The 13,920-nt window shown below is 45.4% G+C and overlaps 1 protein-coding gene across 1 annotated transcript in view; it reads left to right on the top strand.

Moving 5' to 3' along the window:
* RABGGTA (Rab geranylgeranyltransferase subunit alpha) overlaps positions 1 to 12,688 on the top strand; it is a 155,657-nt gene extending 142,969 nt beyond the window's left edge. Inside the window, exon 17 of the mRNA XM_086923739.1 lies at positions 12,314 to 12,688. Coding sequence (XP_086779865.1) covers positions 12,314 to 12,462 — 149 coding nt within the window. The 3' untranslated portion in view covers positions 12,463 to 12,688. The remainder of the gene's footprint in view (positions 1 to 12,313) is intronic.
* Positions 12,689 to 13,920: the final 1,232 nt, after the last annotated feature.

Genomic DNA, 13,920 nt, shown 5'->3' with positions numbered 1-13,920 from the left:
TCATCATATAGCCTTGAGAAAGTCTGAGTACGAACTAGTACTGACAAAACACGTGTTGGATGTTCTTTACAGTGGGAATCTGATCTGAAAATCAATAAAAATCAACATTTGCTACTGAAACCTCGTGGACTTTTCATCAAATAATATTTGAGATTGGACTGCCATACATGACCCCAGGATTTGTGCAATTGTTTCTTTTGAATTTGGATAAATTTTGGTCCGTAACACTGTTCTTTTTGTGGGACCTATTAACATGGATCAAGGGTGTGCTATTAGCTTGTGTCTTTTGGTATAAAAATCATTTAAAGATGGCTGTGTTACATGTGCATACATATGTAGCAGCTATCTTTTTACTATATGGCTACTTTTATTTTACTGTTCTAAGGTGGCGGACGACCCCATCACAATGGTAAATAAATTAAGAATGCCTGTTGCATGCATTTGGAGAGAAACAAGCAGCAGCAAAAGTAACTAACATAATAATTAAGGGTGGGAGGAGGGGTAGAGGAGGATCAGGGGAGAAGGACCTAAAAATGAGGCGTCCCAATAAGAGTGAGTTGGACATTTGCAGGAAATATATATATCAGTAGCGGCTGGTGGTGGGGATGCGGTGGAGCAGGGTGATGGGTAGTAAACTATGGAAAACGGCCCAACGGAGGTAAGTAAACAAATACATAAATAAAACGAATTTTGTTGCGTGTGCTGCATCGCATTTGGCAATGCAGCTCGCGCAATGAAATACGTTTTATTTATTTATTTGTTTACGTACTTCTGTTCGGCTGTATGCCGTAATTTACTACCCCCCACCCTGCCCCCCCCTGTCCCGCCCGCAGCACTCCCACCTGTTATATATGTGTGTATGTGTGTGTGTGAATATGAAGAACACTGAAACATTACCTGGGAACACAGGCGCTTTAATAAACATCAAAAGGGCAGCATCTGACGCATTTAAGCTCCCAATGAGCCTTAATCATAGATTGGCAATCCTAATGTAAAACGACCACAGCTTTTGCTCATAGACTCTCATTGAGTCCTACAATGCCCAGCACGCACCATCAAAGGAGTATTATTGTTTGATATGGACTACAGTGCACATAGAAAATTACCGTCCAATATACCCAGCACTGCAGCCACAGATGTAAATGTCCACACTTCAAGGCACTTCACTTTCAGTATTGCAGGTAACTGCAACAATTCTTGGTATCTCTATCAGCGCCCGGGCCCAAAGTCAGTTAGAGGAGGAATCGCTCTCACCTCCTTTTCTAAAAATGGTATCAAAGAAAGGTTTTTTGTGCAAGGATTACCAACTTTCCCACTTTCAGGAACAAGCAAAGAATCAAAAACTCAAGTTTTTTTTACCACTGTTATGCATTTTTTTAAGAGGTAGTCCATTTTTCCAAATTTTTGTGATTTCAACCTACTTGCAGTTTATGGTGGAAATAAGTGTGAAACCAATGGGCAATCACAGAGAGCTATACATTTCTGAAAAGTTCATGGTGGTTTGACTTGCATGGATCGCATGATCATATTTTTTACCACAAGACCTTACAAAACTCAAACTTTGGCTACAAACCCAACATTTCTGAGAACTGGACACCCAGGGGAGTCCAGTTGGTGTGATGTGCGTGGATCTCACATGGCTTTTGGGATGGAAGGAGTTAATAGCCCGGCACCACAACCGCCAAACACCGACATCTCAACAGTGCAGTCTACTGTTTATACATTTTTCCCAGGAGGTAAAGAAATAAGTCATTAAAAGTTCAATTATCCAAAAGTGCTCCTCTTTTTGTCTAAAATATTTAATCTTTATTTATTGAGTCTTCACCAAGAATAAAACTGGTTTCATAGATCTCCAACAGATAGAGCCAACCAACATGTGTTCTGGAGAACACCCATTAATCAAGGCTGTAAAAAAAAAAATACATACACTCAGGTAACAATTACAGAAATAATATAATGCCAATAGCCCATTATACATTGCTACATGCTCGTCTTACTCATGACAAAAAAACAAACACATATAATTGCTAAACACTAAAAATCATACTTAATAATTTCTCATTATTGTATAATAGGTCAGATTCTGGTATTTTCATCAATTTCACAATTTATCAATCTTCAACCTGCTCAGTTTTCTTTCATTAAAAATGTCAGCAAACCAAGTTTATTCTACTTTAATTCCCTCTACCATTAGTCTTAGTATCAACTCTCATAGTCTGAAAGCACATGACTCCTGTATTAGGCTAAACACTTATTATACAACACTCCATCACTCAACCATACTAAAAGGAATATAAATTTCATCAGGTATTATTCTAATTTATTAAAGTTGTCAACCCTCTCCTAGTATTGAACCCTGTTAGTGTTTCATCATGCTAGGTTTGCAGACCCGTCTTGCTGTATGTAACTCTACTCGCAATCTCGCAGTCCATCAATCTGCTCCGTTTTATTTCAGTGAAAATATTAGCAAATTGAGTTCAGTGTACTTTACTTCTGCCATTAATCTCAAAATCACCTCTCGTGTTCAAAAAGCCCGTGGCTCCTGCTTTGGGCTTTAAAACGCATCATCACTCAACCATGCTTCAAGACACATACACAGCCACTGAAGGAAATGGAAATTTCATCACATCATGTCACCCAGTTGTCTGTTCCACCAAAATGTTTGTTTTTATTCATGTAAATTTCTGTACACGATCCATCCACGGGAGCATATCTGTCTCATTATCCATAGTCTCAATATTTAAGCAACATTTTAAAAAAAGGTGAGCACCAATTCACAAAAGAATTTCTTCAGAAACGAATTGTTCAATAATTATAACAAACTCACCAACAACGTTTCCACTCTTGACCTATCCGTTAGTTAACGCTTTCTAAACAAAACGTATCTCAGCCACCTCTTTAAAGGAAAGGAGTCCCCCACATTAAATGGTATCTGCAAATTAAACCAATACAACACACAAGTAAAAAGACAGGCAGCACACCATCTCTTCTATGATTTATATCACGAAAAGCACATCATGAAAGACACATCCCTACACTTAACGGGAACCTCTGGGTTTCCCCATCACTATTCAGTGCCGACACTTGCACAGGAAAGAATTGACCACGTTTGACATGCCCCTATATATTCAAACTCTAATCTGCCAGCCAGAAAGCACTAAGAACATGTGTGGACCATGAACCACATTGCTTCTGCAGTGGTTAAGATTTAAAGGGAAACAACTTGTATGAACCTGCCATTTGCAACTGAATTCTTCAGTATATATCAATCTATCCTGTAGTTGGTCAACAAATAAAATCTTCTTTCTCACTCGAAAGAAGAAGAAGAAGAATTTAATTATAAATTAAACATTTTTACCAATGAAACCTTGATAAAATATAGTCTCATAATCGTAGTTACAGTACAAATACATAAACCTGTACTGACATTGGTGCAATGAAGGGTGTACCAGTGTTTGTTTATAAAACAAGCCATTTTTAAATTAATATGAGCCAGAAGTGTTCTTTTTGTTCTTTGAAGCTAGAATTCCAGTATTGAAAGCAGATGGAACAAAGGCAACAGGGCCGTGAGGTTATAGTTAGTGAATCTTGTATGAACCAGTTAATTGCTTCCAGAATTGATGGAATTCACAACTGTCCTCAGACCATTCAGGGCATTGATCTGATACTAGCTGTACTTCTACTAGAGTATGGTGGGGTCGGGGTTACTAGTGTCGTACTGTGTCCACTTTTTCAGTAGGAGCTGTTCGTTTGTTGGACAACATAAATGTTGGGATGGTGCCAGAGTGATTCTGTGCACCCACGCAGGATATGTTGTCCTATAGACCAGCTTGCTAACAGTGCCACCATAGGTACCCCTAGATCTAGTAAGGTAGCAAATGGTTTGGGCAACCTGAGAGCATGACAACACTGATCCCTTCCAACCCCCAGGATTGTGGTAACAGATCTAGAACCTTTTTGCTTAGTCACTCGTTCTCGCTCTGAGAGATACACAAGAAATATACAAAGGGGCGTTTTTAATATTTATTGAACCATTGTGGTTCTTGTATGAAATATATACACTGCACTAATCAATAGACAGTAGCAGATCAAAGTGATTAGCAGTATAAGGGCAGTGAAGAGAATGAACAATACCACCATTGTGATAAAACAGTGTATTTGTTCTGGCATATATTATTATTATTATTATGTTTCTTATATAGCGCCAGAATCGACCCCCGAAGGGGTATCTCCGCGCTTGCCTTGGGAACCCGTCCTGGATTATCCCTGTGAGATAGCCCCTACAGGGCATCCCCAAGGTGAAAGCCAGGCATCCTGCCGCGGGGGGGGGCGTTGTGGAGATTAAGCAAGCTTAATGCCCAGAGTTGCAGAGTGTGAACCCATGATTAGGTCAGGCTCCGAAGCGAGAATTATCGAGTCCATGGACATTTGAGCTCAAGACCCTGCCGCATCGGGAATTGAACCCTGGTCCCGGGTCTGACCTCTGCTTCAGGGTCTGCCTGCTCTAACCAGTGAGCCACACTTCTCCACTATATGTACTGGGTATACTGTATTCCTACTATGTAGTTGCCTAGGGTTAGTGCCCTGCCAAGAATCCCCTATTGAATGATCTAACTTTCCATTACAAGGAACATCGGTCCTCATCTTGGTCCTTGCAGAGGATAAACAGAAATCAGCTGGGCTTAGGCTCTGACATGACCTCACAATTACAGCACAGTGCTCCTCTAATTTGAGCACGGAAATGTGTGTATTTTTAATAACTTCATCCATGCTTCTGTGTCGAGGCTTCAGCCAGGCTGACATTTATTTGTCTTGTGATATCCATGTCGCCTCATGGATGAATAATTGATAACATTTGCACAATGTGTATCTCGTCCATGTACGAAATGTTTAAGGTGTCGTGATAGTGTATTTACAATGTGGTTTCAGAGAATCTAATCCTGCACTGTCATGCAAGAAAATGTGTGTCAAAAGCTATTGTGTAGAAAAGAAGGTAACTTAAGAAATGTGTGCATTTAAGAATGGCAGTGTTTCTTCCTGGGCCTAACCCAGCCACATGGCACGAAGTGGTACAGCAGCTGTTACAGGGATGGACTCCACACCGTGAAATCTTATCCTGGGGACTATAGATCACATGCTTGTGTACCAAGATGCGCAGCAATTCTGAAAGCCATTATGTGTGTAATGGGGATTCTGTTGTCTTACAGTATACAGATTTTGGTGTTTGTCATACATCCTGGCAGTACTACAAGATCTTAAGGCAGGCCCTAGTATCTTCTGTAGGTCACAGGCCTAGGATCTGCACCTTCAAGTGCTTATAAGTAGGAGATAACTTTGCTTTATGGAGTTTGACTGGTGAACAATGGTGTATATTGAAACGCCTATATTTGATACGTGCTTTTAATATTTCTCTGTTTTTAACGAGAAGGGATGCCTAATCTTTAGGTGTACACTTTTTTTTTATGTCTGCCATTTTAGTCGTGTTGCAAGTTCCTCTGTTTTGGAATGTAGTTCAGAGGATAGTGTCTTGTATAGCCAGGAGATCATTCCCTTAAATATTGCACAAATTTCTCCATGTATAATGTGATCAGTGTCCCCACCTCAGTGATTAGTAGGTCTGGGCGGTAAATTCCGTTCCGCTCGTGGAATTTGCGGAATTTGGGTAATTTTGTGTTCTGCGGAGAATGCGAAAGTACCCAAAATTCTGCGTTCCGCAACTTCCCGAAATGTTTTGCTTGTTCGCGTTCTCCAATGTGTGTTCGCAAGATATTTCCCCCCGAGCACGCAAACAGCGATTGCGAACTGTAAAAAAGCATTGCGAACAAGCAATTCCGCGTGTTCGCGGAATTTCTGCGTGTTCGCTGAGATTTTTTACCGTTTTGCGGAGATTTGCGTAACGCGAATACACAAATTCCGCCCACCCCTAGTGATTAGTCTAGGTCAAACTCCTGAAAAAGGGGCTTTTGGAGAGGCATCCTGCTAAAAATCATCTGTTGCGTATGTCTGTATTTTATGCAGCACCCATGGTTGCCACCTAATCATATTACCTCCTATCAGTAGGTCCTGCATTATTCCAGATGGGAGCCTTACTGTGTATGTATTTCTTTATCTTGATGAAATTATGAGCTGTATCCCAACTGAAAATGACATGAACTCTCTGCAAAGGGGTGGGTCAGATGCTTTCCTGTTGAAATACCAACAGATTAACTTGACAGATTACCCAGATGTATACGTTCCGCGATTGTCTGTAGAGGCTGGTCTCTACAGTCTGGTGCCAGGGGTGAGATTTGAGAGAATTGATGGGTTACGTGGTATAAATACTTGTTAGGGAGTTTTGAGCCTCCAGCTGGTGTGGCCACATGCAGCAGGTAATATAGTCGCAGTCTTCGCCTCCTACCTGACCATATACCTTTTCATATCACCACTGTTATGGATTTCATCAGTCTAGTATGGATCGGGAGGGAGGCATACCAGTAGATAATTTTACCCCAGGGCAATTACCATCTTAATCACTTGCACTTACTCCCATAGAGAAAATCCAAAGGAGGACCAACACTTGAAATGTCATGATATTCAGAGAAAACGTCAGTGTTGTGAATCAAATGTTGAAAGTTGTCTAAATCATTATGTCCCGTCCCCTGTTTACCACTATGCCAAGGTATTTAAGAGTGTTCCCATTTAAAACCTATATTCTCTGCAGTTGTCTTGTCGGAGAGCATCATTAGTGGCACATTTCTGCTGTTATCATAGTTGATCCTATAATCAAAGAAAGTAGAAAAGGATTCCATTAGGTCAATCAATTTACGGAGAGATGTACCCAGGTCTTTAATGTTCAGCAGTAAGTTGTCTGCATACAACCACAGATTTGAGAGACCAGTGGATATTGATACTTCCTAGTCTTCATTTGATTGTCTGATCACTGCCACTGGTGGCACTAGTGCTATTAGTAAAAGAAGAGGGGCATGACAGGCAACCATGTCTGGTACCTCTATGTATAGGGAATGTATCCGACATAGGGCAGTTGGATCATAGCATAGTCAGTTTACTTTGGCCAGGAAGTTCAGCTTAATCCCTAACCTTTCCAGCATCTGAAGAAGGAAGTTCCATTCGATTTAGTCAAACACTTTCTTGCGGTCTAATGGGACCACTAAGGCTTCATTGAGGTCATATTTCTTTTTCCATAATATATTGGATAGCAGTTGTTAATGGTTTCTGGGTGTGCTGATGGGTGCAGAACCCCTCCGGGAATCCTGTCCATGCTTAGGATATCTTTCTTTAAGGTGTTCTCTAGTGTCTTTACCAGACTTTTGGCATCTGAGTTCAATAGGTATACAGGTATGTAATTAGAATGGAATTGTGAACCCCTTCCTGCTTTTGAAGGGGAAGCTAATGGTCGCCTTATTGGAGTATATGAAGCCCCCTTCTGGACACTGCCCCCTTAAACACTTTGTAAGGTAGAGGCACACCAGACTTGGTGATCTAGTAGCACTCCCTCAGTAGTCCATTATCTCAGGGAGCCTTGTTATAAGGGAGGTCTGATATCTCCTCTCCAATGCCTTTAGTTGTTATTTCGCCCTCCGGTAGTGCTCTATTGGAGAGTTGTATGTTACAAAGGAATTCTGTTTCCATTGGAGATGCGTTCTTGTAGTCAGAATGAAACAAATCATACAAGCAGGTAGCAAATGAGTTTGTCATGGCTATAGGGTGTGTCAGGATACTATCACTGCTGATCATTGTAGCAGGTATGGCAGATTGTCCCTCCTTCCTTATAGTTGGCCTGCAGGTAATCTGCCTTCCTTCGCCCCTTTATTCATAATAAGGATTGAGTTTCAAATGGTGTAAAGTATATCAATTGTCTACTTTTTGCAGGGTATATTCCAGGGTGCCCCGCTCGGGTGAGGTCTAGTGTGATCCCTAGGGGGCTCTCAATCTAATGTGCCATCTAGAACACAGTTGCAGTCCCCCGCTAACACCCCTGTTGTGACCTTAGTGAAAAATTCTGGGCAATCGATATTCAGGCATATACATTAATAATGCACACCTCCTGGCCGTCTATGGTCCTATGTAAAATGATATAGCATCCCTCGTGGTCAACAACTAACTACCTGTGGTGGAACAAAACTTTTGGAGCCACCCAGATAAGTGCCCTGTAGGCAAACCTTGAATATGAGGTAGCATAGATTTGTCCTTTCTAACGTGTTCACATACTAGGAATGCAGTCCTCCCCATACATTCACTCCTTCTTGAAGGAAAGCAATTAACACTCTGTATTGCTTCAGATAGTCATACACAAGTCTGCGTTTCTCAAACTGAATCAACTCTCTACCATTCCATGAGGCAAGCCTGGTGACTGTTGCAACCATATTGCATAGATACCACACACTCATTCGTCCCACAGTCTGTGCCATCTTACAGACACACAGGGCAGATTTGGGCCTTATCCGACCAATCAGCAGGACCCACATGTACAAGACCTAACACCTCAGAACCTACTCAAATATATATGGAAACCAAAAGATCCCTCCAACTCTCCTCTCCCCACGGGCAGCTTTGCCAACCCACCCTGTCCAAGCAAAGACAAGTTGCGAGTTGGCGAATGCCACCCCATCACCCCAACTCTGCAGTTCAAAGAAAGAGCACTGCAAAGGAACCCCCCCAGCCATCCTCCACACCCAAAAATGAAAACTGTGGTGTTCTGCTAGAGGGTAGATCTTCAGAGAAGGTGCGAGGCCAAAGCACTCAAACCCCCCTCAACCCCCAGTGGCTACAAGCCCCTAGGTCGCGGATACTCCCACCATCCATCAGTAGGAGAAGTGAAACTGTATTGATCTTAGTCGTCGCAGAAGGGAGTCCCTCTAAAACCTTTTGCCCCACAGTATATCAAGAGGGCAACCACACTTCAGACCCCCCTCCATTTGGGAACCAGCCCCAGCTAAACTCTAGGCAGCCAAAGAGGAAGCAGGCGTTGTGCCAGGGGGATATAAGTTCAGAGGCACTAAGATCTCCTCTGTGAGCCAAGCGAAACTTAGGGTTTAAATACAGGATGAGTTTTCACTGGCCGAGTCAAGGTTTGCTTATCGCTCTTGAGATTCCCCCCTGAGTCCGGGAACACATCTGTGGCCTGCAGAGTTCCGTCCAGGCATACCACGATTTTCTCTTCCTTTTGATATCTTTCAGGCTTCTCCAACGGTCTCGTCATCTTTGTGGACAAGCCGACTGGTTCTGCAAACCTTGTGATGATGTACTCCGCCTCTCCGGGTACGGGCTTGAACCATGAGCCAGCGAGCCCAGCAAATCACTAACTTCTGTGTGAGTGAAGAAGAACAATACTTTCCTTTGTGCTGTATTCGTAGCTTTCCTGGGAACATCAGACTATACTTTATGTTGAGGTCACAACGTCTTCTCTTGACCGAAAAGAAAAGTTTTCTACTGATCCTGCACTCTCTGGGTATAATTAGGAAAGATAGATGTCCTTCTAATAGCAATGGGCACTTTGTATGAGTGCTTAGTAGGATGGCACAGCAGTTGCGGAGATAAAATAGGCGGGCAATAATCGCTGTAGGCGATGCACCAGGCTTCGGCGGGGAGGGGGGGGTGCCCTATAGGCTTACTGTGTTGTAAAGAACTTTGAGAGCACGTAAGGAGAAGGACTGTGATGATCCACTCCTCCAGAAAGAGTTCAGCAGACGGACTCTGCGCCCTTTCCTGGAATCCCACAAACAGCAAGTTATACCTGCAAGTGTACCTTTCAGATTCCTCCAGCCGATCATCCAGGTGAGTCATCAGTTTCCGCAGATTTATGACTGTGTCTCGAAGAATGCAGACTTCCTGCTGCAGGGAATCCACATGCTGCTCCATAGTTGTATGATCTGCCACCTTGCGCAGATCAGTTTTCAACAAGTTAAAGTCTATGGCAACGGAGTCAGTCTTGTGCACCATTTCATCCCTGGTATTGTGGATTGCGCAAGTAATTCTACCAGGGAGGGAGTGGTATCAGCCACCCCCTCTGGTGTCTCTACAGTGCTAGATCAATCCCCCCCCCCCCAAGCTGGGCCCACCGGGGGAACAGCTAGTGTGTAGTTTATGATTTTATTCATTTGAGGAGGTTTGGTTCCCTTGTCCTTCACCATTGTTGGAGCTGGCCATTTGCCGTGCAGGGAGATGAAGGATCGCAGCTTGTTGGTTAAACACCTAAACAGTTCCCCCACGTACCCGCAGGGCAGGAACTCTTTCCCCCCCTCAACCACCTCCAAAGCAGGGTCCAACAGGACGTTGCACTCCGTAGCAGTCCTAGGCAAGCCACTGTGGACCACTGGAGACCAAAGAGGGCAAACAACCGCTAGCCCAGAGAGGAACTCTAAGTCACAGCACCAATGTCACAAAGAAAGGGCCTACCCAGTCCCCAAAGGGCAGACGTATCGCGGCAACCCCCAGGCCGATACAGGTCAGCTCATGTGTGGTTTTAGGGTGCACATGCAGCCGAAAGCACCCGTTGTGGCGTCCCCTCAGCAGGTCCTACCCAGGCATGTCACAGAATCCCCCTGAATTCTCTGTCTGGGCCTCCCAGCGAGGGTAGCCTATGGGAGGCAGAGGAGGGCGCTCCGAAAGGCAGCAGAACGGAGGTCTCCAATAGACAATGTGTAGTGTCCACAGTGCACCCACAGGAGCGTCGGGAATGGGGGAGTCAGGACCCCCCCAGGAGACACTGACCTGATTATGGGTTGCAGCTAAATTCCACAGGATCTTGTCCCAAGGACCAGTTCACAGCACAGCTCTGCCCACGCCACGTTCCGCTAGTCCCTGGTGCTAGGGTAGAGAAGAGGCCGCACGTTCGGTGGCCCCTGGGGGGGCACACGTGCGAGCCACAAGTATGAGAAAGGGCCGCCAGGCCCAAGCTTCATGCCCTACTCTGCTGGGCACAACACACCAGGAATGAAGCCCAAGTAGTACCAGGGGACTCTCAATATGTAGGTAAGGCTCAGCCAGTGCAGAAAGTCCAGGGACTCCCGATTCAGGGGCTAGCTGCACCGTACGGCCCCCATCAGCCCAGAGTCCCTGATAACTGGAGTGTAGGGGCAGATAATAAGCCGCTGTGCCCTCCAGGAGACCCCAGTCCAGCACCCGAGTGCTATAAAGGCTGAGGGATGGAGCGCAGCACCCCACCTCATGGGTCCGCGACTGCCCCAGCAGTACCAGCGTGTGGCTCCACCTGGCATACAGACCAGGCAGGCATCTGTGTTCAGGTATCTGGGCACACAGCGTGGCCCCGCTAACTCCTCACTGCCGTATCTGCAGGAGTGTCAAAGGCCCCCTACTGACTCAACGATATCTGTTGCCGACAGGTCCCCTCAGAGACTGCTCGGCCCCAGCTTGTGCCTTCTGATCGGGGGAAGCCTGCATGACCCAGACCTCCAGTCTCCATCATGGACTCCACTGGTGCTCAGCAGGGTAGTCCACAGTTTCACTCCAAGCCCAGAGGCTGCCACCACCACACAGGATTTGTTATCCGAAGCCTCTCACCAACAAGGAAGACCCTGCTGCGTCACTTCAGGCTGGATTTGCCTTCAAGCCAAGATGGCGCAGGCACAGTGGTTCAGGGCTGCGGACTGTGGCACCTCACTGGACAGTCCAGAAGCCTGTTAGGACCCCGTGGATTGTCTGGCATCAGTGCAGGGGCAGGGAAGGAGCAGCTGGGGTGGAATGTGATCAGGATTGCCCAGGATTACAGCAGGATTTCACCGGCTCCAGTGGGAGCGCCGTAGTGCCGTTCTACTCGGCCATCTTGCTTGGTCATGCCCCCCACCTTTCATATGGACCTATTAATGCTTGTGAGCTGAGACACTGACACACTGTGTGTGCAAACCCTGGTGACCACTAGTGATTAGTGTACTGTATGTGTGTGGAATCAGGCACCAGTACAATATTTGTGAATTTGTGTTTGTGTAGTATCAGAACTGTGAAGTGTTGGAGCATGCATTCTGGTCTGTGTGTGTGTGAATTCTGACTTTAGGGACATTTCATATTTCTCTAAGGATGCTAATGATATATTGATTTCTGATTCCTCATCCACCAGGACTGGTCTTTGTTTCAGCAGGCCTGTTACTAATCCAGTTCTTGATTGCACCCCATTTCTTCATTGTACTTTTGTCCCGTGTAGTATTGTCATTAGGGCTGCAGGAGCAACAGAATGTATACAGTCTGAATCTGCAAGTGCTTTGGGAGGCTTTATCCATTTGTGGTTAAAAGCAGTGCTTCGGAACGGATGATTTACAAAGTATTAAAACCATACTTAAATTCCTTAACTTCTTCTCAGGTATCCGACGTGTAGCTGACCTCGAGCCACTGGCCAGCTGTCCCAAGCTGTCCCAGCTGGACTTGACTGGAAATCCACTATGTGAGCTGACGGACTTGCAGGCACAATTGACAGCCCTACTGCCACAGGTGAAGACGGTGCTCACCTGAACCACACCTGTCCTTGTCTACACTGGTGGTCCTCCCTGTCCAGCTAAACTCGCCAACAGCTGTCTTGGCCCACAACTATCTTGAACTGGACTGCTTGCTCTGACTTTGTAAATCTGGCGGCATGATAGGTAACAGAAGGGCAGTGACTGGTTCACTGTTGGACTGAAATGCTCCTAATAAATTGGGATAGGGAAATGAATAAAACATGCTGCTTTACCTCTTTCAACTTCTGGCTCGTCTCTCATGTGAAATCAATGCTGCAAGATTGTAAAGAAAGAGAAAAGAGCTAAATGCATCCAAATCTTGTAGCCCCATCCCCTGAAGCCACTTCTTTTTTTTGTGTTTTGTTGCCGCGGACCTTGCCTGATAGCACTTCTGTTTAAAATTGTATGCTTGCACAAAACCTTGTTTTAAAAACCACTTGAATTGCGAATTGATTTTACCTTAAAATTGTACTTTGTTGTCCTCTGCCGCACCCCTGACGTTCATCCAGCCCCCCACACATAGGCCTCAGCCAATCGGCCGGTAGGAGGAAGATCTTGGAGGCGGGGCCAGGCATTTAAAACTGCTGCAGCGCGGGTAGCGGGCAATTTTGTGTTTTGTTGCCGCGGACCTTGCCTGATAGCGCTTCTGTTCAAAATTGTATGCTTGCTCAAAACCTTGTTTTAAAAACGACTCGAATCGCGAATTGATTTTACCTTAAAATTGTACTTTGTTGTCCCCTGCCGCACCCCTGACGTTCATCCAGCTCTCCACCCATAAGCCTCAGCCAATCGCCCGGTAGGAGGAGGAGCTTAGAGGCGGGACCAGGCATAAATGTACATCTCCACGCGGAAGCGCAGCGGGCGCCAAAGGCAAGCCTATCTGCGCCTGTCTTTGCCCGAACTGGCCCATGGGCCACGAATTCTGGCCAAACCACCATCTATTACTCTATCGCCTTAAGATCGCTAGCGCAACCGCAAGTCCAGTTAGGTCCTGCTGCTTATAACCGCACCCTGGCCAACGGAATCCGGCAAGATCAGGGGGGGCACCCCACTTTATCTTCTTCAGGTCCCTCTCTTCCTCACACCATCAGCCGCATCTCAGATAATTTGACCAATCTCCGTGTCCTCTACCTCAAAACTCGTTCCCTGGTTAAACACCAGCTGGACATCTTCATGTTGCTAATCTCAGTAAAACCGGATGTCCTATTGGTTTCTACAACCTGGCTTACTCAGGACTCTCCGCCGGACATCTTAGCGGCACTCCCCTCGGATTATTACATCCTGGCCTCAATGGGCCCTTAGGGAAGACGGGCAGTGGTGTTGCTGCCATTATACAGAAAAATCATACGTTCATCACTATGATTACCCTTGAATTGCCAGAGGTAGAGAACCTGGTCATCATACTTGGCATTAACACTGGGTCTTTTGCACTGGTGCTTATCTATCGCCCCCCCCCCCAGGTCCATGCCCTCCT

Source organism: Lissotriton vulgaris, chromosome 5 (genome assembly GCF_964263255.1).
Source record: "Lissotriton vulgaris chromosome 5, aLisVul1.2, whole genome shotgun sequence".
Classification (NCBI taxonomy): Eukaryota; Metazoa; Chordata; class Amphibia; order Caudata; family Salamandridae; genus Lissotriton; species Lissotriton vulgaris.
This window is presented reverse-complemented; position numbering and strand designations above follow the sequence as displayed.